This window comes from Maniola hyperantus, chromosome 1 (genome assembly GCF_902806685.2).
Source record: "Maniola hyperantus chromosome 1, iAphHyp1.2, whole genome shotgun sequence".
Taxonomy (NCBI): domain Eukaryota; kingdom Metazoa; phylum Arthropoda; class Insecta; order Lepidoptera; family Nymphalidae; genus Maniola; species Maniola hyperantus.
This window is the reverse complement of record NC_048536.1, coordinates 1,951,932-1,979,070: the sequence shown is the minus strand read 5'-3', so window position 1 is coordinate 1,979,070 and position 27,139 is coordinate 1,951,932. Positions and strand designations below refer to the sequence as shown.

The 27,139-nt window shown below is 40.0% G+C and overlaps 2 protein-coding genes across 2 annotated transcripts in view; one reads left to right on the top strand and one right to left on the bottom strand.

Moving 5' to 3' along the window:
* The window catches only part of LOC117986892 (SUN domain-containing ossification factor), an 80,875-nt gene extending 77,839 nt beyond the window's left edge, over positions 1 to 3,036 (top strand). The window contains 1 exon segment of the mRNA XM_034973860.2: positions 2 to 3,036. Within this exon segment, the coding sequence (XP_034829751.2) occupies positions 2 to 697 (696 nt within the window). The 3' untranslated portion in view covers positions 698 to 3,036.
* On the bottom strand, positions 3,019 to 26,912 carry LOC117986903 (eEF1A lysine and N-terminal methyltransferase homolog). Its single transcript, XM_069500632.1, has 10 exons — positions 26,730 to 26,912; positions 26,099 to 26,657; positions 25,418 to 25,558; positions 23,812 to 23,930; positions 15,721 to 15,901; positions 14,171 to 14,348; positions 12,351 to 12,520; positions 11,286 to 11,415; positions 4,927 to 5,055; positions 3,019 to 4,526 (listed from the first exon to the last, which is right to left on the bottom strand). Exons 1-10 carry the CDS (start codon positions 26,819 to 26,821, stop codon positions 4,252 to 4,254), a joined length of 1,974 nt encoding a protein of 657 aa, XP_069356733.1. The 5' UTR covers positions 26,822 to 26,912; the 3' UTR covers positions 3,019 to 4,251.
* Between the last annotated feature and the right edge of the window lie 227 nt (positions 26,913 to 27,139).

Sequence of the window (27,139 nt, the reverse complement as noted above, 5' to 3'; positions counted from 1 at the left end):
AAAAAAAAAACCTGAAACTATTCTAGTACCTATTCCAAAGAAGACTAGGAAGAAACAGGATAAGTTTAGAAGAAAATCTGTGGAAGGTGTTAGCGGGCATGCCACTCCTTCAGCCAAGAAGAGGAGACCAAGTGAGGAAGCGTTCCAAATTGTAACACATCCAGATGAAATCGAAAAAGATCAAGATGCTGGAGAATGGCAAGTTGCCAAAAAGAATAGAAAAAGAAAACCTTCAATGATAGTTCACAGGAGTACAGACTCTGAAGTTAAAGAAAATGCAGCTCATGATTGCATGAGAGAGTTGCAAGAGAACCCAATAATCTTGGACGAAGCAGAATTCCTTGCTCCCGTTTCGGAACCAAAAGAATTTCCCGAGAATAAAGTAAAAGAGTTACCAAAAACTAATGGATCTTTCTTCAACAATTTGAAGACAAAGACCATGAAAACCAGACGGTTGTCGTCGCCAGCATTTCTTAGAACATTTAACCGTCAAAGCAGTAGGAGTAATCCAAGTCCAGTAGTCAGGACTTTGGAGCCGATTTTCAATGGGAAATTAAGTAAGAAAGCTGCCTCAGAATCACCTACAGGGAGTCTATGGTCAGAATCTACAGATATATCTCAAAATGGACACCCAGAAAGTGAAAGTGGAGGCAAAAAGAAGAAAAGTTTTAAAAATATGCTGAAAAAAGTATTTTAAGAACTTGTCCTGGATTCTGTATTGGCAGAAAATATGAAACGCTTCTCGATGTGTAGGGTGCGTTTCCACTGAAACGGAGACGTATTCAATAGACCAATCAGGGTGATGTTAAATGGCGTGATATCTTATCACGTTATCTGTCAAAAAGTATGGTCGAAGACACGTCACGACTCCGTTGGAAAAGCACTCAGGCTTCCGTGGAACTGGAAACGCACCATTAACGGCACTTAAAATTTTCAGTAACGATTTTTTTGACGTCGCTGTCGACTAAAACTTAAGTGCTTTTAAATTTCCTGATTCGTTTCCTTTTTTAGAGGCCCGGCACCGCAGCCGTAACTACGCGCATTTTACGTCAAAATTGACACTTCTTTATAAAAGCACTGTCAAATTTTGACGTCACCAAAATGTAGTTTCGAGCAAATAAAGTTGATCCTACACCATAAGACGAGTCGCAACTCGCAAGTAATGAATTACTGAGTAGGTACTTACTAAAAAATTATTAAGTATGGATATTGGATAGCGTTATTATGTAATGGGCGATCATGGGCCAAGAAGAGAACAAACGGAATTCCGCGTGCGAAACTACGCGTCCTAAATTCTGCTCCAATGAGTCTTATTAAAATGTTAATAAAGCGTCGTATCAGCGTGGACAAAACGTCGAAGAAATCTTCTGCGCACGTTTTGCTCGTGGAATTCCTCTAGATCTGTCCCTAGCCTAAGGCTGGGATCTATAGAGCACACTTTGACTTTGCTCAAACTTAAGATTGAGTTAAAACGAGACAGATTTATGTGAGAGATACACATCTGTCTCGTTTTAACTTTGTCTTAAGTCTAAGCAAAGTCAGAGTGCGCTTTATAGATCTCACCCTAAGAGCCCTTGACTATTTGTGTTTTATATAAATGTCAGTGCTTAATTAATTATTATTAATAATAATCAATAAATTATGTAACTATTGTATTGTATGTTTATCGAAATGATGTCTAAATATATTTAAATTATTGTAAAAAGTATATCGTGTCGTTAGTAGTTGTCTATAGTGTTGTATAGATACAAATTGTGATAAATTAGGATGCCTAATGCTGTTTCGTTTTTTTAGGGATACGTAGCCAAGTGACTAGAACTCTACCCATAATACTCTCGCACTTTTCGAAAATTTTGAGTTTTCCTTAATTCCTCAATATTTAACTAAGCACGACAAAATCTTGTTGAAAATATATTGCGACTTGAATCAAAATATTTTTTCAGGTAAGACGTCACAATATGGCGGAGAGTCATTCCTATTCTTATAATATTATCTTTATGGTGTAATTGATGGATGTCACAACATTAGAAATAACAAAAACCATTGAAGTTTTCGAAATGTATTAAACCGTGCTAAGGGGTACTGAATTTTTTTTTTTAATTTTTTCGTCATGTCCATCTGTCTTTGCGGCATCGGCACAGCAACAAAGTTCCTAGCGTTTACTTATTTCAGTAAATTTATACTGCATGTGTCCGCTGCCAATTATTATTTTTGTATATCGTATATATCTAAATGTCAAATATAATGTTTTATTTTTATTTATCAATATTTGCACCTTTACCGCCAAGTATAATTGCCCATATTTCACTAATTTGGAGTTTATTTTATTTTCGGTTTATAATTTATATTGTTTTATAGATTCCAAATTTCATATTTTCTAAAGTATAAATCGTAACCCAAACGCACCTGAAGATTCGCTCAGGCCAGAACTCGTTTTTGGCCATATAAAAATTGAACACAATGGGCAATGTATCATTTTTGATACGCACGATGTGTATCACAAATGATACACACTGGCCACATTGCATCAACAATGACATGTATAATACACTGGCGGTGAAGGTGTTAATTTGTTTTAGTATTTGATAGCATGTGTTCTAAACGAAGTGTATCACAAATGATACACACTGGCCACAATGCATCAATAATGACATGAATACACTGGCGATGAATGTGTTAATATGTTTCAGTATTGGATCGCTTGTGGTCTAAAGGCCAAAATAAATAATAATAATCAATCTTATCTGCAATTTGTCGGCGAGTTGCTTAGCAACAAAATAGATCAGTTATATTAATTTCGGCCGTAAAACCACTTTAGGTTTTTAACTCTCTAGATTTTAGTTTTCATAAACTGTATGTACAAGTATCTATGCATGATTTTTTGTATAAACGCGGCTACGGAATCCCTCAAATGGGAGCGCGACTCGCGCTTGACGTTTTTTTTATTTTGCTAGAATGCCAGTACGGTAGGTACACTGCAGACAGTGGACGCTAGTCCGGGGAAACAAAGAAATGGCATTAAATGCATAAATTTTATTTCTTTTGTAGTTTCATTTTAGTAATCCTATTTTTTTCTTAACATTTTGTAAATTACAAATTATCATATTTCTATTAAATAATATTTTTGTAGCACTGCGTGACCTAAACCTGCACTTAAGACACGGATAAGTGTTACAGTGCGACAAGGCTCTCTTGGCACTTGAATGACATTGACAGGGGGGCGCTGTCGGAGAACAAAGTTACAGTGGGACAAGGCTCTCTTGGCACTTGAATGACATTGACAGGGGGGCGCTGTCGGAGAACAAAGGCTTAGAATATTCAAAGGGTACACTTGAAGACAACGATAATTCCGATTTTCGCCACGCGCCAAGATAGCATTGTCTGGGTTTAGGTCACACGAGCTATTAAATAAACAAGACAGTCCATTAAGGGCGCCTTCGCCGCAAAGTGCAGTGCGGAGGCAGCGCGGCTGCTTTTTAAATCCACATTTAAATAAAGACTAGCGACTGCAGCGCTACATGCGAGCTGCGGCCGCGCTTCAGCTCCTCGATGGAAATTATATGGATTTACAAAGCACCGCTGCAGCCGCGCTGCCTCCGCGCTGCACTTTGCGGCAAAGAATGCGCCCTAATGCACCGCGTTTAGCTTAGCAAAGCCGTGCTGCTAGTAACTGCTTGCAAAAAGTCTTTCAAGTCCACGCATTTGATTTTAACTAAATTTCTATCCCTCGCCACAGTGTTGATAGCGATCGCGGCTTCCTCCAAGCTTTCTATAGAGTATTGTCTATGGGTATTTAATTTTTTTTACAATATTTCACCAAACCCTATAGTACAGTAAATAAAGCCGTTTTTTTTGGTCAACCACGCACTAAATTTCCGATCCAATTTTTGTTTATAGGTTAAGGGTCACTTACTGACCATGAAATAACAAAATGCTGACAGATCCAGGTGGAGCTTCGATCGCAATCTTGAAGGAAAGTTTTTAGCCGATATCTTGAAAACTATCCACTTTAGGGTAAAAATAATTTTGACCATTATTGTAGAGAGTAAAATTTTGCATCTTTTGTTTCGTGCAAACTTTTTTGTAAAACTTACCGTTGACGATTTATGGCCGATTGAATGAACCGGTTCATTAAAACGGATCTGTCAGCATTTTGTCATTTTATGGTCAGTAAGTGACCCTTAACATAAAAAAAAAAGAAATTGGATCGGAAATTTAGTGCCGAGGTTAAATGCTCTATTTACTGGAGTACTATGCAACGATAGTAACTGATTGCAAAAAGTCTTTCAAGTCCACGCATTTGATTTTAACTAAATTTCTATCCCTCGCGATAGTGTTGATAGCGATCGCGGCTTCTTCCAAGCTTTCCATAGAGTATTGTCTATGGGTGTTGGTCGCGAACACTATCTCGTTGACTTCTTCGTACAGTTTGACGGTCACTAAGTGCTTGAAGTGTTTCTTTAGAGTCGACATTATGGTTTCCTGAAGGTTGGTATCCCTGCAGACTAAATTGAGGATGAAGTGGCCTGGAAAGTAAGTGAGATATTGTAAGTATCTATTCGTTTTTAGGGTTCCGTGTCTCCAGACCGGCCAAGTGCGAGTCAGACTCGCGCACCGAGGGTTCCGTACTACAGTCGTATTTTTTCTACATTTTCCCATACTTCCCGTTCCCGCTCTACGGGTACTTCCCGTTGACTTAGAATTATGAAATTTGACAGGTAGCAATGTCTTATAGCACAAGAAATGGAAAAAATTCGAAAACCGTGTATTTCTGATTACATTTACATCACAACAAAAAAGTGTTACGGCGCAAGACCGTGGCGTGTGGAAGTCCCTACAGGACACGTATGTCCAGCAGTGGACGTCTATCGGTTGATGATGATGATCCAATAACAAAAGCTGAGCATGTTTATAGCGATGACTCACCATCATTGGTCAATATAGTGTTGACTTGTTGGAGCACGTCATCGTTCAGAAACTGTCTTGGCGGACACGACAGTCCTAGCGTGCGGTCCTTGCTGTCCATGTCGAACAATACGGCTCCATACTGGTGACCTGCGAACCAAAGGAATATAATTTTAAATACACATCAAAAATTGCGAACCGGCAGGAATCGAACCCTGGCAGTAAGCGGGCTGTAGCTTAGTGGTTAGAGCGTCGGGCGCGATCCCAGGAGACGCGGGTTCGATTCCTGCCGGTTCGCAATTTTTGATGTGTATTTAAAATTATTTAGAAATTTCCTTCAAGTGTAGGTGAAACACTATAAAATTATAAAAATATAGTAAAAAAAGCAAGTACCTATGTCATTTCTCGTTCAAAGAGCTGTATTGTAATATGGGCCTTTGAAAGTAGTTTCGATAACTGCAAAAAGATGTCGCTACTACATGACAGCGATGTCAAAATATAAACAACATATTTAAATAATTAAATATTTGAAATTATTGAAAATATATTTTCGAGTAAGAAGAAAGATATTAAAATGGATTGTGCAGCCTGTTGCAAGCTTATTGTTCCTGGAGAAGCGTTATTACAATGTATGATTAGCAACTGCAAAAAATCATATCACGAACTCTGTACAGGTATTTTAGAACTAGCTTCCGTGAATGCTGATGCATGGACCTGTCCCGAATGTGCATGTATGTCGAAGAGGGGCGGTGATAACAGCCTGACACACGTAGGCTCATCCGCCAATAACAATATTACCTACAGAAAAAAGGCAACTGCTATCGCTTCCAACGTGGATGAGAAAGAAATACAAAATACTGATGACCTTCATCTGGAAATTAAAGAGCTGCGTGAAGAGATTGTTGGCTTAAAAAATCAACTGAGTCAAGCGATGTCTTTGCTGGTATCATACCACACAAAATGTGATAGTTACTTTTCGCGCCTAGATACTGTTGCGGCAGTTGTTCACACTGGCGATCAGTCTAAAATGTATGACATGGCAAACAGCAAAGATGAGCAGGCGCAGTCTAAGAAAGGTGAGACTGCCAGTGTACCGAATGCGACTCCTCAACCTGCCGTGCTACTCTCACCAATCAATAATCTTGTGCCAAACCCGCCTAAATCTCGAAGTTATCGGCAAGTCGCCGGGCAGTGCCCCTCACGCCTCTCTCGATCATCCGTAACTACACCGTCGATGATAAATAATGTGCCATATCCACCGGCTTCTCAAACTACAACACAACAGGAGGGATCAGAACCTTCTGAACAATGGGTAGAAGTCCGCAGGAAGAAGCCCCGAAAACCCAACATGATTTGTGGCACCGCGAGCTCATCTGCGACATTTTTAAAAGCAGTTGAACCCAGGAAATACCTACACCTGTGGAACATGAAGTCGGGTGCTGAAGATATATTGAAATACTTACAGCAACTTTATTCTACGGATATCTGCACTGTGGAGGAATTAGTACCTAAAGGTAATTACAAGTCATTCAAAATCGGAGTTCCATTGGCTGATTACGATAAATGTCTGTCAGAAGATGTATGGCCGATCAATGCAAGGATCAAGATCTGGACTAATTTTCTTAAATCTTCAGGAAACTCGGGCAACCTGGAAGCCAGGCGTCAGCCCTTTCGTAACCCAAACTAACAGCAGCATGGATAGCTCAAGAAACCATGCTGCCTTTAACATCTTGTACCAAAATGTTCGCGGTCTTAAAACAAAAACAAAAACTTGGACTATGAATCTTCTGTTGCAAGCTTGTGACATAGTAGCTGTTACGGAGTCATTTCTCGACAAAACCGTTGAAGACGCAGAAATAGCCAGCGGCAACTGGAGCGTATTGCGCCGTGACAGAGGCTCGCCGTGCGGTGGCGTCCTGATCGTAGCTCGTCCCGGTATACTTATACAACGACGACGTGAGTTTGAAACCGATAATGGTGAAGATCTATGGGTTTCATGTAACATACAGGGTCGATCTATGTTTATATGTGTCGTTTACTTAAAACCCAGTGCCTCCGACGAAGACTACATGAACTTGTTCTGTAAAATAGAAAGCTTTATTCTTGAATTAAAGGGATCAGTGGTAATCTTGGGAGATTTAAACTTGAACAGTGCGTCCTCCAACATAGTTCATTATTACTCCTATTTTGTATCTCTCTGTGGCTTATCCGAAAGAAATAACATTGTAAACTCTCACGGGAGTATTCTAGATGTAGTACTTGTCCAAGAACGTGTTGAAGCAATAGTCTCTGATACGGAGGGAATGGTTCCACCTGACTTATATCATCCTCCTCTTAACATCAAAATGAATACTCGTGCAGCCAAACACTCTGAACGATTGGAGCCTAGTAATATAAGCTCCTCCAGAGATTGGAATTTCCGAAAATGTGACCACGAGCAACTTGTAACTCTATTATCTTCAGTGTCTTGGGATGGTCTTTTGGGCGCAACTGATGTACAGTCAGCGACAACTTGTTTCTATAACATCATGTATGATGTTTTTGATTCGTGCATCTCTAAAAAGAGTAGAAAAAAAAGTACTATTAAACGCTATCCAGTTTGGTTTACAAGTAGTATTATACGCGATACAAAATTTAAATTAAAATTGCATACAAGATGGATTAAAACCAAATGTGTTGAAACTTACTCCAGGTTTTCAGAAATTAGGTCAAATTTGAAGGCTTGTATCACAGAAGCATATGATGATTATATAAGGCGTGCTGAGAGAAGCATTAAAACCAATCCTCTATGTTTCTGGGACTATATCAGTAGCTTGCGGTCTAAAGGTGGATTTGAACCTAACGTTACATTTAATGGTTCTATGCATAAAGGAGTAGATGCGGCCGAAGCTTTTGCGAATTTCTTTGCAAACGTATTTCTTCCTGATGTACCAAAGTTACGTGTAGTTGAGGCATGTCTAAATGATGGCAAGCTAAATAGTACTATATGCCACATCCCAAAGTTTACAGTGACGGACATAAAATATGGCATTGATAAACTGAAGGTAAATTGCGCAACTGGACCAGATAACTTACCAGCTGATGTTTTGAAAATGTGTAGTAAATATCTTAGTCTCCCTCTTTGTCATGTACTTAATTTAATCTTAAAGACTGGACAATATCCTTCTCAATGGAAGCTGACCCGAGTTACACCAATACCTAAAAAAAACCGGTACGACGTCCGTAGAGGAATTTCGGCCCATAGCTATTCTCTCAACGCCTGCCAAGGTATTTGAAAGAATTGTGCATAGAGAGATAAGCCGGCAAATCAGTAATTTACTATGTGACGAACAGCATGGATTTAGGATTAAGAAGTCTGTCAACTCCAACTTATTAACAGCTACTGAATACATATCGTCCTGCCTAGATAGAGGCCATCAAGCAGATGCACTTTATTTTGATTACCGCAAAGCTTTTGATAGAGTTAATAACGATATTCTTCTAAAAAAACTCAGTGCTATTGGTCTTTCTCCTCAGCTCCTACATGTATTATCAGACTACCTCCGTGACCGTCAGCAATTCGTTCGATATGGCATATATGAGTCTAAACCATATCATACGCGATCCGGTGTAAGCCAGGGCTCTATCTTAGGACCTCTATTCTTCCTAATCATGATAAACGATCTTCCAGAATCTATAAAATATGCAAAATGCTTGCTATATGCAGATGACCTAAAACTTATATTCGAAATTACTTCTATCGAAGATTGTCTCAAGTTGCAATGCGATCTTACAGCTGTATATCACTGGAGTAAAGCGAACAAAATGGAGTTCAATCGTGACAAATGTTCAGTTATGACCTTTGGTAAAGTTCGGTATCCTTTGATACATGAATATAAAATGGATGGAATCCCTATTCCCAGAGTACAGAACATGAAAGACCTAGGTGTAATTTTTGATAAAAAATTGACCTTCCATGACCATATTAACACCGTAGCAGCTGACTCATTTCGAAGATTAGGATTTGTACTACGCAACTCTCGGGAGTTCCATAGTCCTTTGGTAATACGATTACTATATTACGCCTTAGTCCGAAGCAAGCTCGAAACAAGCACCTGTGTCTGGCATCCGTACGAGGCAAAGTACGGGCTTATATTAGAAAAAGTACAAAAGGCCTTCCTAAGATACCTGTATAAACGTTGCTATGGATATTATCCTTTCCTATACCCAACCAAATTTCTGTTAGGTTGCTTAGGTTTCAACTCCCTGGAGGTCAGACGCATTTGCGACCAACTCAAAATTATGTGTCAAATTTTGCGAGGAGATGTTAATGCTCCAGAACTTCATAACCAACTGTGTCGCATACGTGTCCCTGAATCCAACAGTAATCTTCGTCCACGAAAAAATAAACTTTTCGTGGTCCCACATCATCGCACTATTGCTAGATCTATGTCACCTATACCCCGTTCATTAGCATCATTCAACGCGCTTTTGGACAATAATGCTCAATGGGACCCATTTAATGATGGGTCTATAATACTGGTTCGGGAGTTACTGAAGTACGCTGAGAGCATTGCATGAATATGTCATTCAATGTTCTCAGCGTACATATTCAAAATTCTTTGATCTTTTATCGTTTTGTATTTTATGTCTTTTTTCTTGTACCTTTATTTGTATTTAAATTTATTATTAATCATCTAGTTAGTGTAAGTGGCACTGCCGTTCTAATTAGATATAAAATAAATAAAATAAATAAATAAAAATAAATAAATAAATGGCAGAAACAGTCGCTTCAGTACTGAGTGAGCATGTACACATCACAAATTTCGTCACTGGCAGTAAGCGGGCTGTAGCTTAGTGGTTAGAGCGTCGGGCGCGATCCCAGGAGACGCGGGTTCGATTCCTGCCGGTTCGCAATTTTTGATGTGTATTTAAAATTATTTAGAAATTTCCTTCAAGTGTAGGTGAAACACTATAAAAATTATAAAAACAAAGGAATATAATACTAAAAGTAATCTTGGATAGGTATGTCAGCCACAGGACGCCCGGAATTGAACCCATGACCCCCAGGTTAGGAGGCCGACGTCTTAACGTCTAGGCTATCACCGCTATTTGCTAAAATAAATATACCTTCATAATAAAATGGCATATCATTATCATCTACAAGCATAGCTCTCTCCATCGCCCACTGAGTGACTCTGAGCTTTCTTATGAGGCCCATAGTTAGCGACCAGTGCCCTGTTTATCAAACATTACAAGTCTACAAGCTCACAAGTTACAAGTTACAAGAACTTTTTTACAAACTCTTGTAAATTATGTTTATCAAATAATTTCACAAGACTTGTAGGATTTTACAAGACTTGTAGAACTTGTTTTTTTAATTTAGAACACTTTATTTTTGCTAAATTGCAAAATAATTTTTCAACCGTAATAAATGTCGATAAAATAGAAATTACGGTACCATAACTAGTCAAGTTATTGTTAAAAATAATTTATTTTTTTCAAATAATTTAATTTTGTGTTAAATAACCTATTTGTAAAACCTGTTGCTTCTTATTTTATTTACCTACCTACTTTTATTTATTCTATTTCGGTACATCAACAGGAAGTACCTACACAAAAAGTTTAAATTAAAAATATTACATTATTTTTCGTGAATTAAGGTTAGACTTAAAATTTGGAAAAATAAATAGACTTTAAAAATTTTCGCTATTCGAATTACACTGCAAAGATGGCGAAATCTGATTCGAAAGTTACAATTATTCTTCAATTAATTCGTGACAAAAAAGATATTTTATTTGGCGCATTTACTGATAAATTATCTAAAGACCAAAAAATTGCAGAGTGGAAAGAGATACTATTGCTATGTCAGTCGCTTGGACTTGTATCTACCGAAAAAGATTATGCCAGCATACTCGTATGTACATGAGACACGTTTTGGTCAAATTTAAAAAGAGCAGCATTGATAAGTTTAATAAAATTACACCTTTGAATTATTTTGAATTATATTTAGTTATTTTACCTATTTACTACTAGGTACTAGATAATTTAATTATTCTTTTATACAATATCATACTTGCATACAACTTGTAAAATAAATTAAGAGTCAACGGAGGCTCTACAACTTTTTCGCTACAAGTTACAAGCTACAAGCTACAAAGGCATTTTTGATGAACAAAACCACAAATACAAGTGTGAAAAACACTTGTATTACAAGTGATATTACTTGTAGCTTGTAGTTTACAAGTGTAGTTTTGATAAACGCATTCTTGTAAAAATGCACAAATTTACAAGAGAAACGCTTGTAATACAAGACTTGTAACGTTTGATAAACAGGGCACATGTCTCGGATCCATATGTCATCACTGGCAACACGCATAATATAATAATAATTATATTACCAGCATTGGCCTCGTCCCGCAAGAAGTCGACGCCATCTTTGATCTGCACCTCGAGTCGCTCGTCCACTTCACATTCAAAATGGTTCCGAGCCACCTCCAACATCGCAGGGTCCAGCTCGACGGCCGTCACCTTAAAGTTCAAAAACACATGAAAAATACGAGCTACAGTTTGGAAGGCCCTTCAGGCATCCGTGTTTCTTGGGTTAACTGGTACCTTCAAGGCAGGGCTACCAGCCAGGTAACCTCCCTGTGCCTGAGTGTTACGAGACCCTTTCAGTACGTCCGGGGGAAAGAGCAGCGCTTGGACCAGGGTACCTAGGTAAAATGGTTAACAATTTCTCTTCATGGCTAATTGACCTGGCAGGGAGGGGGTGTTGTCCGCGCGTCCCTCTGAGTGTCCTGAGCAGAGGGCGCAGTATACGCATTCATGGGACATAGCCCCAGGAGCAGAGGTGGATGGTTGGTGATGAGTGTTTCATCACCCATTCAATCACTGGCTGCCCCATTGAGACGTTGAGTATGGGGAACGTGAAGAGGGAATTTCCCTCCCCAGGAGCCCTAGCCCTCGGGAGGACCTGTGGATGATGGACACGGGACGGTCCGTCGCTCAGTGTGGTCCTCGGGTTGGTTGGCGTGCTGTGGTTCCGGCATGCCTCTAACGGTGTTTGGGGACACGTAGTGCCCCAGTGGTGGGGCTGCTGTGGTGGACATCCGCTGGCGAAGTAACGAGGCGTTGTTGGTCCCTTGTGCTCCGTCGTCCGTTGTGAGGTTTCTAGTCGGTAGGAGGTCGACATAACCACCGTGCACCCCGTGGCCGATGGTATCCATGATGGATTTTCTTCACGAGAGGAAAAAAAGGTAATACTCTCTTAGGAGGTACGCTCTTAAGAGCGAATAGGCATCGTCGAGGCAAGCGCGCTCCAACTTAAACCTCATCATTGTTTTCCTTAAGGCATCGTCAAGCGCAAGCCTTTCTGTGTTAAAAAAAATCGGTCAAGTGCGAGTCGGTGGAGTGATAGGCCGATATGTGACCGAAATCTGTCTGTCTGTGTGTGACTATCTCACCTTGAGATCGTGGCAGCACTTCTTGAGGAACATGCACAGGCTGCCGCCGCCCAGCCCCAGCACGGCGACGTGTTTGCTGCTGCTCAGTTGCACTCCCACACACATGAAGGAGTGGTAGGTCGATATGTGACCGAAGTCCACCACTGACTTGGACTTGTTTTTTCTTTTCACTGAAAGAAAAATAGGTTAGTGCTAAGTGTCTTCTTATATTGGCTTCTCACGGTACGTGACTCAGCGGATTATCACGATACGTGACTTAGCGGATTATCACGGTACGTGACTCAGCGGATTATCACGATACGTGACTTAGCGGATTATCACGGTACGTGACTCAGCGGATTATCACGGGACGTGACTCAGCGGATTATCACGGTACGTGACTCAGCGGATTATCACGGTACGTGACTCAGCGGATTATCACGGGACGTGACTCAGCGGATTATCACGGTACGTGACTCAGCGGATTATCACGGTACGTGACTCAGCGGATTATCACGGCACGTGATTCAGCGGATTATCACGGTACGTGACCCAGCGGATTATCACGGTATGTGATTCAGCCGATTATCACGGTATGTGATTCAGCGGATTATCACGGTATGTGATTCAGCGGATTATCACGGTATGTGATTCAGCGGATTATCACGGTATGTGATTCAGCGGATTATCACGGGACGTGACTCAGCGGATTATCACGGTACGTGACTCAGCGGATTATCACGGCACGTGATTCAGCGGATTATCACGGTACGTGACCCAGCGGATTATCACGGTATGTGATTCAGCGGATTATCACGGTATGTGATTCAGCGGATTATCACGGGACGTGACTCAGCGGATCATCACGGTACGTGACTCAGCGGATTATCACGGCACGTGACTCAGCGGATTATCACGGTACGTGACTCAGCGGATTATCACGGTACGTGACTCAGCGGATTATCACGGGACGTGACTCAGCGGATTATCACGGTACGTGACTCAGCGGATTATCACGGTACGTGACTCAGCGGATTATCACGGCACGTGATTCAGCGGATTATCACGGTACGTGACCCAGCGGATTATCACGGTATGTGATTCAGCCGATTATCACGGTATGTGATTCAGCGGATTATCACGGTATGTGATTCAGCGGATTATCACGGTATGTGATTCAGCGGATTATCACGGTATGTGATTCAGCGGATTATCACGGGACGTGACTCAGCGGATTATCACGGTACGTGACTCAGCGGATTATCACGGCACGTGATTCAGCGGATTATCACGGTACGTGACCCAGCGGATTATCACGGTATGTGATTCAGCGGATTATCACGGTATGTGATTCAGCGGATTATCACGGGACGTGACTCAGCGGATCATCACGGTACGTGACTCAGCGGATTATCACGGCACGTGACTCAGCGGATTATCACGGTACGTGGTTCAGCGGAAATTCCCGCAAATTGCTAATGCGCGTGGCCGCCATTTTAGTGACGTCTGCACTAGACTGAAGTTTCGAGGTGATGGTATATTTTTATTTCGGCTGACGTCAAAATGACGTCATTTCGATGTTAATGAGACATGGTTCCAGCACAATAGCAATTTGCGGAACTTATACCACGGACTCTTCCCGTGGTGCGTCTGCGTCAGTCCATTCATATGTCGGCCAAAAGGTTTTTTTAATCAAAATATCAATAAGGAAGTACCTACTACATACTTACTTGGAATTTTAAAATGCCTCGATAAATAAATGGCGGCCTCAAAACAGTTGTTATTTTAAGCGGCCATTTTAAATACGCACTGAAGAAATTTTATTAAAAAAAATTCAATACCTGTTTTAAGTTTAGCTTCAGACTGCACCAGGAACTGATTGTCCAAAAACACCAGGCGGCGATACGTGGTGCCCTCTACGTCCACATCTTCCACCACATAGTCCCCTGATACTTTGCTGGACCCTTCGTGTACTTTGACGCGGCGACCCACGTCGCTTCCTAATGATAGGAACGGTATCTAAAAACCACAGGAAACCCAGGATTTAAAACCACAATGCTGATTCTGAGCACACCTAAGTTTTAGAGTATTCGCATCCTCTTCTTACTAATGTAATATGAAAAGGGCAGACACAGTTTGACAATTTTAAATTTAATTAGAGCTGTCAAACCGCGTGACTTTAGCTGCCAGTCGCGAGCCTATTTTTTAAATTAGTAGCGTTCACTAAAATTTAGAGTCTTTAAATGTAAAATTAATGTTCCGTCCTTTTTTAGCAATGTAAAAAAAAAAAGATGCAGACTCTAAATTTAGTTCAGAGAAAGACAACAGCCAATGAATCAGTAACGTAGATTTTTTAATCTGTCTCTGCTCTTTCCTGTACTCGTCATTGCTGAGGGTCGTAATGCCTTGCCATAATTCGTATATTGGTAGGAGTTCTCTTGGGATAATAATGTGTTGGGTTCCCATGTTCCTTCCGCATACAACTTAAGCCTCAAAAGCTCAAAGGCTCAAAGGTTGCGAAGCGGACTGAACTCCGAAAGGTCGGCGGTTCAAACCCCACCCGTTGCACTATTGTCGTACCTACTCCTAGCACAAGCTTAACGCTTAGTTGGAGGGGAAAGGGGAATATTAGTCCTGATTAGCATGGCTAACTAATACTTTTATTTTAAAAAAAAAACTCGAAAAACAGAACGAGATTTGTACCCTAGTCTGGGATGACATCTAAACATACATAATTATGTACACTAGCCGGCAGGAACCTACATCGAATTTCAGAAAGAGATTTCGGCTTCGTAGAGCGTTGTCTCTTTCACTCATACCTATGTGACGTTTTGTCAGTCTCAACGACAAACCGCTATCTCTTTCTAAAGGTCGATGTACAATATTTCCTGCCGAGTACGTATTCCCGTGATATCTTGCGATACGATCGGCCCGTGATATCACTGGGGGCCATGCCTGAAAATCAGCGCTGCAGTCGACCGACTGTAGCAATAACCTGAGGCAGCGCCCCGTTCGGCCAAGATAGACTCTAAGCTAGTTTTAAGAAGTGGGTGCCTGGGTCTTGGGGAACCAGGGAGCATGGACACTGGTCGGCTCCTTGGTTCCCCAGGGACTACGGCACCCTACCTGTTTCTACCTATTTGTAAATTTGGCCGAATAAAAGGTTTTTATTATTATTATTATATATATATAGGCCTTTGCCCGCGTTTGGGATGACCTCTGAAAACAAAAAAAAAAAAAAACAAAAAAAAGGTACTAATAATTTGAAAAAAAGTATATATATATACAAAAAAAAAAAAAAAGAATAATAAAAAAAAAAAAAAAATTAGAGGTAGGCTTATTTATTTATTTTTTTATTATTCTGGTTTTAGTACCCTGTAGTAATACCCACCTGGCCACTGAATCCGTTGGGCACCAGCATCTTGGCCGAGTGTGCCAGTTCCTCCTTGACGGCGTCGAGGCTCTGGAACAGGTGTCCTCGTCGCAGCACCGCCACCACCAGTCTGCCGAAGCGAGCCGAATCCTGCAACTGCCGCCTACCCGCCGCAGTGCCGAATAACCACTCGGATTCCCTATAAAACAGAATACTATTAACTGAACAGAATACTACTAATATTATATTGCTATGCTGTCTGTCTATGTTGTGATTATCTAGCGAACAATTCGCACAAGATTAAAAAAAATTAAAAACTAAAAAAGTCTCTGATACGTCAGCGAAGCCGCCTCTTGACATAATGACAAAAGGAAAAAAAACGTACTTGAATAATCATCATGATCATTGGTCGGCCCAAGCAGTCGCGGGCAAGAGCTCGCAAACGCAACTAGCCAATTGCGAGTCAGACTCGCGCACGAGGGGTTCCATACCATCAGTACCCTTATTATAAATGCGAAAGTGTGTTTGTTTGTTAGTTTGTTGATTTGTCCTTCAATCACTTTGCAGTCAGATCAGTCAGTCAGTTATCTTTTCCTTTTATATATTTAGATATAGTAAGTGATACAGAGGTTCGACGTAGCCGCCTACACAGAGCAATCGTGCGGTAAGTGCGGGACAGTCGCTAGCGGCTGGAACGGAGCTCCGGATAAGCGTGCCTGTCCACTGAAGCGGAGCGGAGCGGAGATGTGTTGAGCAGACCAATCAGATTGTAGGTAAATGACGTGATATTTTTATTCCGTCATCTGATAAAACTCTGATTGATCAACTATACACATCTCCGCTCCGCTTTAGTGGACGGGCACCCTTACGCGGATGACGTGTGGGTGTGCGGGGCGTCCCCCGCCTCATATGGTATGCCATATCGTAAAAGCAAAGACGTCATTAATATGACATGTGATCAAATCTGTCACGAAAACAATCCTCAAAGGAACCACTTTGGCCCCAATAAAATAAACAACGTTTTGCAGCCAAGAATCCAGTTTTGAACGCAATGCGGTCGCCATCGCAATCCATACTAATATTATAAATACGAAAGTGTATCTGTCTGTCTGCTAGCTTTTCACGGCCCAACAGTTTTTACCGATTTTGACGAAATTTGGTACAGAAATAGCTTGCATCCCGGCGAAGGACATAGGCTACTTTTTATCCCGGAAAATCAAAGAGTTCCCACGGGTTCTCAAAGGCCCATCCGTTTAACTGATTTATATGAAACTAGATGATGCCCGCGACTTCGTCCGCGTGAGCTTCGATTATTAAAATTCCCGTGGGAACTCTGATTTTCCGGGATAAAAAGTAGCCTATGTCCTTCCCCGGTATGCAAGCTATCTCTGTACCAAATTTCGTCAAAATCGGTTTAACGGATGAGTCGTGAAAAGCTAACAGACAGACAGACAGAGAGACGGACAGACAGACACACTTTCGCATTTATAATATTAGTATGGATTTGGTACAGAGGTAGCTTGCATCCCGGAAATTGACACAGGCAACTTTTATCCCGGTAAACCCAGTAACCCGGGGAGTTCCCACGGGATTTTAAGAAAACCTAAATCCATGCGGACGAAGTCGCGGGCATCTCCTAGTAAACAATAATTGTTTTGGCAGTGGAGCCCTATCTTTCTGATGAGTTTAGAACCGTAGTTATATTTAGCTGTTTACTGTCATGGAGAAATATGATTGGCAGCGGAGCGGCACATGTCATTCCTATTTACAATCTTAACATCCTATAGAAAGAAAGAAAGAAAGAAAGAAAGAAAGAAAGAAAGAAAGAAAAGACGTTTATTTATGCAATTGTGCCACACATTACAACTTAAAGCTAAGAGCTGGTTATTCCGGCGCTTCTTCCACCTGAGAACAAGCAAAAGAATCGCCGGAACAAACTGTCATATTGTGTGGCACAACCCGAAAAAAGGGTCCCAGCTCAGCATTATGCTGTATGCTGTATGTATGTATGGATGTATGTAGGTACATATCATCAACCGATAGACGTCCACTGCTGGACATAGGTCTCTTGTAGGGACTTCCACACGCCACGGTCTTGCACCGGCACCGCCTGAATCCAGCGGCTCCCTGCGACTCGTCTGATGTCGTCCGTCCACCTAGTGGGGGGTCTTCTAACACTGCGTCAAATGGCGACCTCGCACCGGACCTTACGACCCCAACGTCTATATACTATAGGTACATATACTTGCATATTATACTTAACTTGCATATTAGACCACAAATTTTTCCAGTAGGTTCTTTTTATAACGTAGGGAATCACATTTTGTGAAAATTTATCCCTAAGGGAGTTAAATATAGTGGCTGAAAATTCGTATGAAAGTCCATATGTCCGTCATTTTAACACGTTTTTATTACCTCGGTTTCTTGTCTGTCTGTCTGTTTGTTTGTCTGTTCGGTACAAATCTTGCAATCTATTTTAAACTAACTTCCCGATGAGCGACTGACTGACTGATCTATCAACGCACAGCTCAAACTTCTGGATGGATCAGGCTGAAATTCGGAATGCAGATAGCTATTATGATGTAGACATCCGCTAAGAAAGGATTTTAGAAAATTCAACTCCTAAGGGGGGTAAAATAGGGGTTCGAAATTTGTGTAGTCCACGCGCAGTCGCAAACATAATCTAGTTTTTACTATAAATTGAAACAGGATGACAATGCAATGAAAACAAAAACATGTAATAATATCTTTTCCAAAAATAGTCCTTATGAATCCCTTGGTTTCCAAAATAAATACTTTTTTTTTATTTTTTTTTATTCAGATACAAGTTAGCCCTTGACTGCAATCTCACCTGATGGTAAGTGATGATGCAGTCTAAGATGATAGCGGGCTAACCTGGAAGGGGTATGGCAGTTTTTATTAAACCCATACCCCTTTGGTTTCTACACGGCATCGTACCGGAACGCTAAATCGCTTGGCGGTACGGCTTTGCCGGTAGGGTGGTAACTAGCCACGGCCGAAGCCTCCCACCAGACCAGACCAGAAATTTAAAAATTATAAAATTCCAAACCCCTGCCAGGAATCGAACCCAGGACCTCCCACTAATAAGACCACAGCGCTCACCACTGCGCCAGGGAGGTCGTCACGTGTTCTGCATCCAAGTATACGAGGAATCCAGTTTTGAATGCAATCGTAACTATGCGTTGGCATTGAAGCCCTGTCTATTTAAGCCCTGAGTATTTAGAACCGTAGTTTATATTTAGCTGTTTACCATGGAGAAAGATATATGATTGGCAGAGGAGTGGCACATTCCAGACCTATTTATGAGAGATTCGGCCGATTACACGAGGCGAGGGTTAGGCCCTTTTCACATGCACTGCCATGGCACGATTACCGTGGCGCGTACATAAACGGCAGAAAGTACTGTACATCGGCCTTTAGATTAGAATGACATTTCGGCTTTGTAGAGCGGTGTCTCTGTGACTCATACCTATATGGCGTTTTGACGGTCTCAACGTCAGAGACAAGGCTCTACAAATCTGCTATTTCCTTCTGAAGGTCGATGTACATTACTTTCTGCCGCGTAAAGTAGTCAGCGCGTTGCTCATGACGCATCGGTATAAGTAAATTAGAATTCAATCAAATTATTTTTCAAATATTTTCCCGCAGAAATTACTCTTATATTTATGTTAAAAATTGGATTTTTTTTCGTTTATGCATTGTGACGTCATCATTCACCTTCCGTACAGCGTTACGTTCATGGTAAAATCTATATATATAAAAGGAAAGGGTGACTGACTGACTGACTGACTGATCTATCAACGCACAGCTCAAACTACTGGACGGATCACGCTGAAATTTGGCATGCAGATAGCTATTATAACGTAGGCGTCCGCTAAGAAAGGATTTTTCAATATTCAACCCCTAAAGGGGTAAAATAGGGGTTTGAAGTTTGTATGAAAGTCTGTCAGTTTTGAAGTGTCTATAAAGAAGTTTTGTAGTTAATATTTTTGCAATTAGCAGTATGACATATTTTATTAGGCTCATGTTAAAATCTCATAGTTAAAATTCAAACCTAAGGGTGTAAAATAGGGTTTTAAAATTTGTGTAGCCCACGCGGACGAAGTCGCGGGCATAAGCTTGTTAAATAAAATTCATGAGTTTTTTTAATCGTTCTCTTGAATATGTATTCTAGCCCCATAAATTACCGCTATACAAAAAATCACTTCATTTTATTAGTACAATCCAAGACCCTATTAAATTGGTTTTAGCGCTGAAGAAAAACATCGTTAGAGAACCTGATAGAATAGTTCGCCATAATGTTCTCAAAGGTGTGTGAAGTTTGCTAATCCGCATTTGGCCAGCGTGGTGGACTATGGCTTAAACCCTTCTTATTTTTAGACGTCACCTGTGTACTGAGCAGAAGGTCCGGTGATGGGTTGAGTTAATGATGAATAATTAATTTTAAGGGCAAATAAATCTAAATATATAAAAGGAAAAGGTTACCTGACTGACTGACTGATCTATCAACGCACAGCTCAAACTACTGGACGGATCGGGCTGAAATTTGGGATAAAGATAGCTATTATGTAGGCATCCGCTACGAAAGATTTTTCGAAAATTCAACTTCCAAGGGGTAAAATAGGGGTTTGAAATTTGTGTAGTCCACGCGGACGAAGTCGCGAGCATATTTATATTTATTTATCGTCCTAATTACCATAAATAAATTAGTTTGAATTTTAAAAAGAATCAGGCTTATAAAGCTACCTGATTTCACTGAGGTAGATATTTAGTACATAATAATTAAATGCCTGATTTCTAATTTTATAATTTCAAAATGAGTAGGTAGGTATGTTTTTCAACCAACCTGAGAAAACATAAATGTGCACTAAAATTGATTTTAAAGGATATTTTTAATTTAGAAAATAATGCTTTTAACCTACCTGAGAAAGAACGAATATTCACTAATAATATATATATTTTTTAATTTCAAAAATAAATAGGTAATTTCAAAGCGTACTGCTTTGAAATCCACCTGAAAAAAAATATATTCACTAACTAATAATAAAAACGATTAATTTTACAAAACGCGTTTATCCAGTAGCTTTTCCGAAAGCAGTCTAACGATACAGGGACTGCTACAACACAAAACGCTGTTGTTTGCGTATTGGAACGAGAGTAGGTACAGTACGCGACAGGTCGAGATGGCATTCGGAGTACAAGGCGGGGGGACGCGCCGCACACCACCACAGCGCCCGCGCTCGCTCGCACCTAGTTAGCGCGAAGGCTGTGCGGGTGTGCGGAGCGTTCCCACCCCGATTGCCATCTCGATCTGTCGCGTACTATATATAGGTAAGTACCTACTAAATCTTATATTAAAACAGGTAGGCGGTGTTGAGGGTGTGTTGTTTTGCCGATTAGCGTCATTTCAAACGTATAATTTATTTATTTTTAAATAAAAGAACATTAGCCATGTTAAATGACTAATATTCCCCTTTTTCCTCTCCAACTAAGCGTGAAGCTTGTGCTAGGAGTAGGTACGACAATAGTGCAACGGGCGGGGTTTGAACCGTCGACCTTTCGGTTTTCAGTCCACTCCTTTACCAGTTGAGCTATTGAGGCTCTGATTTAACTAGATGATGCCCGCGACTTCGTCTGCGTGGATTTAGGCTTCTAAAAATCCTGTGGGAACTCTTTGCTTTTCCGGAATAAAAAGTTGCCTATGTCAATTTTCAGAACGCAAGCTACCTCTGTACCAAATATCGTGTAAATCGGTTGTACGAGTGTGCCTTTAAGTATCCCGTGGGAACTTTTTGATTTTCCGGGATAAAAAGTAGCCTAAGTCCGACCACGGGATGTAAGCTAACTCTGTATCAAATTTCATCAAAATCGCTTAAACTGTTAGGCCGTATTGAAAGGCTAGCAGACAGACAGACAGATACACTTGGATTTTTTGTCTTTGACTGCCCCATAGATCAAGTGTCGAGCTTATTCGGCTGGGGATCATGAGGTTCTGGGTTCAGGTTCCAAGTCGGGTCAAATTTTGAAAAAATAACTCAGGGTTGCTCCTGAAAATGAAATCGTGAGTCAAAAAAGTTTTTGGTTTATAATAAAAGTTGAGTTGATTATATTCGAAATTCTTTTGAGTAGAGAAACAGCGTGGTTGCCCTCATAACGCAGTCCGCGTGAAAAACAATCTATTAATATCCAGCGCTTTATCAACACCTCAACGTAAACAAGGTTGTGAAATCTAATTTTACACCCATTGACTTATATAAAGGGCCATTGAACAAACAAAATGGCACCAACTCAGTGGTGCTTTAGCACCAATGCACTCAGTGACGTCTGGATTTCAAACGGCTCGTTCATTGGTATCTAAGAGGTGGCGCTGATAAATAAATCAGCGCCACCTCTTTTCACATCTACTCACTCACTCTTTTCACATCTTTTCACGGTTCCAAAACCGTGAAAAGATTTGTTCGTTGGGGCATATCTTGCCATTTATATCGATGTTTACATCTATCCTTTAATTCACCTAACGAGGCGAAGTCTCCGCCCCACTTCAATGAATCTGCTTTTATCCGTCCGTCAGTCTATCCGTCCGCCGCATTCAGAGCTTCAAATAAAGTTTTACAAGTACTTTTGAATCGTCAAAATCGGCAACTACCACAGCTTGTACCACAGCAAAGAACTCGGCGGTTGCTCTTTTCAACGATTCGATTTCATCATCATCATCATCATCATCATCGTCAACCAATAGACGTCCACTGCTGGACATAGGTCTCTTGTAGGGACTTCCACACGCCATTCCAGCACCTTGGGACTCCAACGTCTATCGGTTGTACGAACTATGTGCCCTGCCCATTGCCACTTCAGCTTATTGTAAATCGAATCTGAATTTGGGCAGCGTTCAGATTCGATTTACAATAATATTATTTTTATTTTATTTGACTAACCAACAACATTCACACATAACACATACACAAGTATTTACATACAAAAGAGATTTATAATTAAAAGACACATAGCATAAACGTAAACAACTGGCTAGTACAAAGATTCGTTACAATGATGTTATAAAAGTTTAAAAGGCAGTTAAGGTAAAATGCAATAAAGAGTTATATCGTTAAATCTCTTACAAACGAATTAATTAGCTCCCTTTCGTAGGGAGCCATTATAGGGGATTATGCCATGTGCAAAAGTATGTTATATCAATCTCGCGCATGACTGGAGCGAGCTGCGAGTCAAACCCACGGTCTTTTATCATTTACGTAATCTTCGATTGTGTAATGTCAACTGTCATGTCAAAAGTACGGTTTACCTTTAAAACAAAGACTAACCGCCGCACTCAAGAGTCGCTAATCGTTACTTAAGATTGAGTTAAACGAGACAGAGCTATATCTCTCACACAAATCTGTTAGTTGTAAGAATTATTGTACTTTTAACTTATTGAGTAGTTAATTTAATTGTTATAGATTTTAGGTACGCAAAGAATGTCTTAGTTTAAGTTTTACTATTTAGAAGTTCTAGTTAAGCATGTTGAGTTAGCCTGTAAGTGAGTATACATTGATAGTCCTAAGTTTATATAAGTCGTCATAATTAGTTTTTTTTGTATACCGTTGGCTTCCTATTAAATAAAATAAAAATAAAAAAAAATAAAAAAAATCTGTCTCGTTTTAACTCAATCTTAAGTAACGATTAGCAACTCTAAGTGCGGCGGTTTGTTTGTTTTAAAGGTAAACCGTACTTTTGACATGACAGTTGACATAAAGTTAAAATGTTGCGTGAGAACTCATTTTGTACACTAGCAGTATGGTAAAGAGTTTACACTATACTTTGAATAATTTCTTTAATATTTTGAAAAAAAAACAAATATTATTTTAACTTAAGCCCGCGACTTTGTCCGCGTGGACTACACAAATTTCAAACCCCTATTTCACCCCCTTAGGGGTTGAATTTTCAAAAATCTTTTCTTAGCGGATGCCTACATCATAATGTCTATCTGCATGCCAAAGTTCAGCCCGATCCGTCCTGTAGTTTGAGCTGTGCTTTGATAGATCAGTCAGTCGGTCAGTCACCTTTTCCTTTTATACATTTAGATTTCCTTACCTGCCCTGTGGCACGATGAATACTGCGTATTTGTTGATGGCTTGCGATTTCTTCTGATCCACTATGTACAGGGTGTAACGAGGGATTTCCTCACCAGGCAGCATTAGATCTAGGGACACCTGTATACAAAACATTACATACATTAGTTTTAGTATATGCAAAACCTGAAAGTAGTTTGTTCAGAATAAGTAACAGAATCGATTGCAATCATTTTTATAATGGGTTGTTTTAACCAAACAACCGGCCAAGTGCGAGTCAGACTCGCGCAATGAGCCGGCGTCCTATTTTCATCGCTCGTGCGGTGATGCGATGCGATTTCATCGTGCGATGAAATACAATATAAACGCGCGATCGCGCGATCTTCAACAGGACATTCAGTAAAACACAGTTTGTTTAACACACGGGACGCGCGATCTTTTTCGTCGGACGCACGCATCATCGCACGAGCGATGACAATAGGACGGCACCTTAGGGTTCTGTACTACAGTCGTATTTTTCAACATTTTGCAGGATAATTCAAAAACTATGATACATAAAAATAAATAAAAATCTGTTTTAGAATGCACAGGTGTAGACCTTTCATATGATACCCCACTTGATATAGTTATCTTACTTCGAAAATTGAAAATACTAATTATTAGTTCATGACCACAATAGGCTAGTTGACACTTTTTTTAAGTAGGTCTTAAATGGTTAATATTTGTCCTATTAGATCAAAAAAATTAACACTATATTTTTTGCGCCCTAAAAACCGTAAAACTTTAATTTAAAAATATATTTTTTATTAGACAAGTGAAAACACTGTCGGCCATGTTTGGCCGATAGATTATCTGTGCTCTGACGTCATGCATTTGTAAACAACAGCATAACCTCCCAAAGTTTAATAAACATGACTTCTATACTAGTTTACATGAAAAATATAGTAATTATCGTTATTGTATCATCCGAGTGGACCCGCCCGCGTGGACTTCATAAATTTCAAACCCCCATTTAACCCACTCAGGGGTGGAATTTCAAAAAATCCTTTCCTAGTGGATACCTTCTCTTTACCTACAAAGAACACACCCACCAAATTTCATGTATCTAGGACCAGCTGTTTAGATGTTTAGGCTGTGCGTTGATATATAAGTTAGTCAGGACTTGAAATTTTATATATATGGATACTACGTTAGTCAATAGGGATGACATTTGTTTGTTTACATATTTAATGACGTCACATCATGGCTGACAGCGTTTTCCGAGTTTCAAATAAAAATAAAAACTGTATTTTTTTAAATTGGATTTATATATCCATCCTGCGTTTTTAATAATTGTTATTGATATATTTCGTTGTCTTAAGCAAAATACTATAATAAATAATCATTTATTGGACGAAATTAGATATGAGTCAAGTAGCCTATTTAATTTTTTTTGTGTGATGTAACCACAAATTCACGGTTTTCGGATTTTTTCCCAAATGTCAGCTATAAGACCTACCTACCTACCAAATTTCATGATTAAAGGTCAACGGGAAGTACCCTGTAGGTTTCTTGACAGACCAACAGACAGACAGACAACAAATAAGGGTTCTGTTTTCCTTTTCAGGTACGGAACCCTAAAAAATTACCTCATCATCACCATCTAGGGATGTTTTAGCAAGTCCATTGGTGATGAACGCAGCATCCTGTGCCGACTTCACGCAGGACATCAGCTGCTCAGCTATATCCAGCCGCTGCATCTTATCCCCCGCTATGCATACTTCTACTATCTGAAATAATTTGATAACAAATTAAAAAATTAAAAAGTTATATTTTTCAACTTTACTTTAAGGTTAATCAGAGGCGTCTTTACCTATGGTGCAAGGTGTGCGGCGCACATGGGCGCCGGGTCTAAGGGGGCGCCGAGCGCCCTATAATGCGACACCTCCAAAGATGCGTCGATACCGGCGCTCTCAAAGACCCTGCGCTCGTGTTATGGCCGACGCTGCCATCATTTAAAATTGCACCATTTGCATCCGAATTTCCGTTTGAAAATATAACTGTTAGTATTCCATTTTGACCCTGCTCCTACTAGACTAGAGGGCGCCAGGGTACTGGTTGCACATGGGCGCCACAAGGGCTAGAGACGCCTCTGAGGTTAATAATGGCAAGAGCCAAGAGTCAAAGCTAGCATGTAGGTGCATTTTGATTTTGACTTTATTTCAATGGTAGAACAACAAACCGTGCTAAAAATTGAATATCTTTTTAGGCTTTACAAACGCTATAAAATATAAAAAAACTTGTTAAAATTCCCATTTAATCATACTTACCAATTTAGGCAACTCCTTAAACTTGGTAGCCACCACCACAAACACGGGCAACGTCATACCGTCACCATTCTCAGCATTCTTCTCCTCCGCCTCATGGCACCTCACCACTCGGAACATCCACGACTTATCACAAAAGAACTCCACCAATTTACTCAATATATGACTTTGTAATAATGTTATACACACATAACGACCACCTATTTTCAAAACTCTTTTAATTTCATTAAAATATTTGTCTATTCTTTCAATAGTTTCTCGACTATCATCTGGCATTAATGCATCTAATGTACCTTTATCAAGCACTACGTTAAACTCATCATTTTCAAACGTCATATTCAATGCATCCATATAATGGAACTTCATACAAGTTCGATGCGAGTTTATAGCTTTCATCTGTTTGATAACAACTTCTGATACGTCTATGTTGGTTATGTTTGGGTAACCAATATCATAAAGGTCCGCACTGAGACTCGAGTTGCCGCAGCCCGGTATGAGAATTGCATCTGTTCTTTTAATGTATTTGTGTAGGTGGGTGCATAGCTCTAGATATTCGCCGTACCTTTAAAGTAAATCATGTATTATTACCAAATATTTATAAACCCAGAACAAAAGTATTGTGCTAAGTTGTTACCATTCGAAAGCTTTGTTCCCTCTTTTCTTGAAAAACTTATTCCAGTAGTCTTTCTCACTGAACTCTTTGTGGGATTTCGGAAGGAGATTCATGTTCAGCTACGTATTTTTATTTTTCTGAAGAGTTCTAAGCCAAAATTAATTATTTTTCAAAAAAAATGTACATGTGCATTTGAAGATTTGTTATGATTTGAAGTGATTTGAAGTCAAATGTCAACTTGTCAAGTCAATTGTCATTTGTCAAAATGCTGTCAGTGATTCAAATTTGACAGTTTATAGATCATTCTTTTTACTCTGTGATTTTATGTAAATCTTAGATGAATGTATACTATCTCTATGATGTAAATATTTCTGTTTGTTATCTGTACTCCCTTCCAGCTAGGGACGTGCAATGTAATATATAGATTGTCG

What these genes read in the sequence shown, in the direction of transcription:
- LOC117986903 (XM_069500632.1), bottom strand. Translation starts at nt 26,821, where the DNA reads ATGAATCTCCTTCCGAAATCCCACAAAGAGTTCAGTGAGAAAGACTAC. An exon ending in TTAAGGAGTTGCCTAAATTG is followed by an intron (nt 25,559 to 26,098) that starts GTAAGTATGATT and finishes AAATTATTTCAG; the next exon opens with ATAGTAGAAGTATGCATAGC. An exon ending in GCGGGACGAGGCCAATGCTG is followed by an intron (nt 5,056 to 11,285) that starts GTAATATAATTA and finishes TTTGGTTCGCAG; the next exon opens with GTCACCAGTATGGAGCCGTA.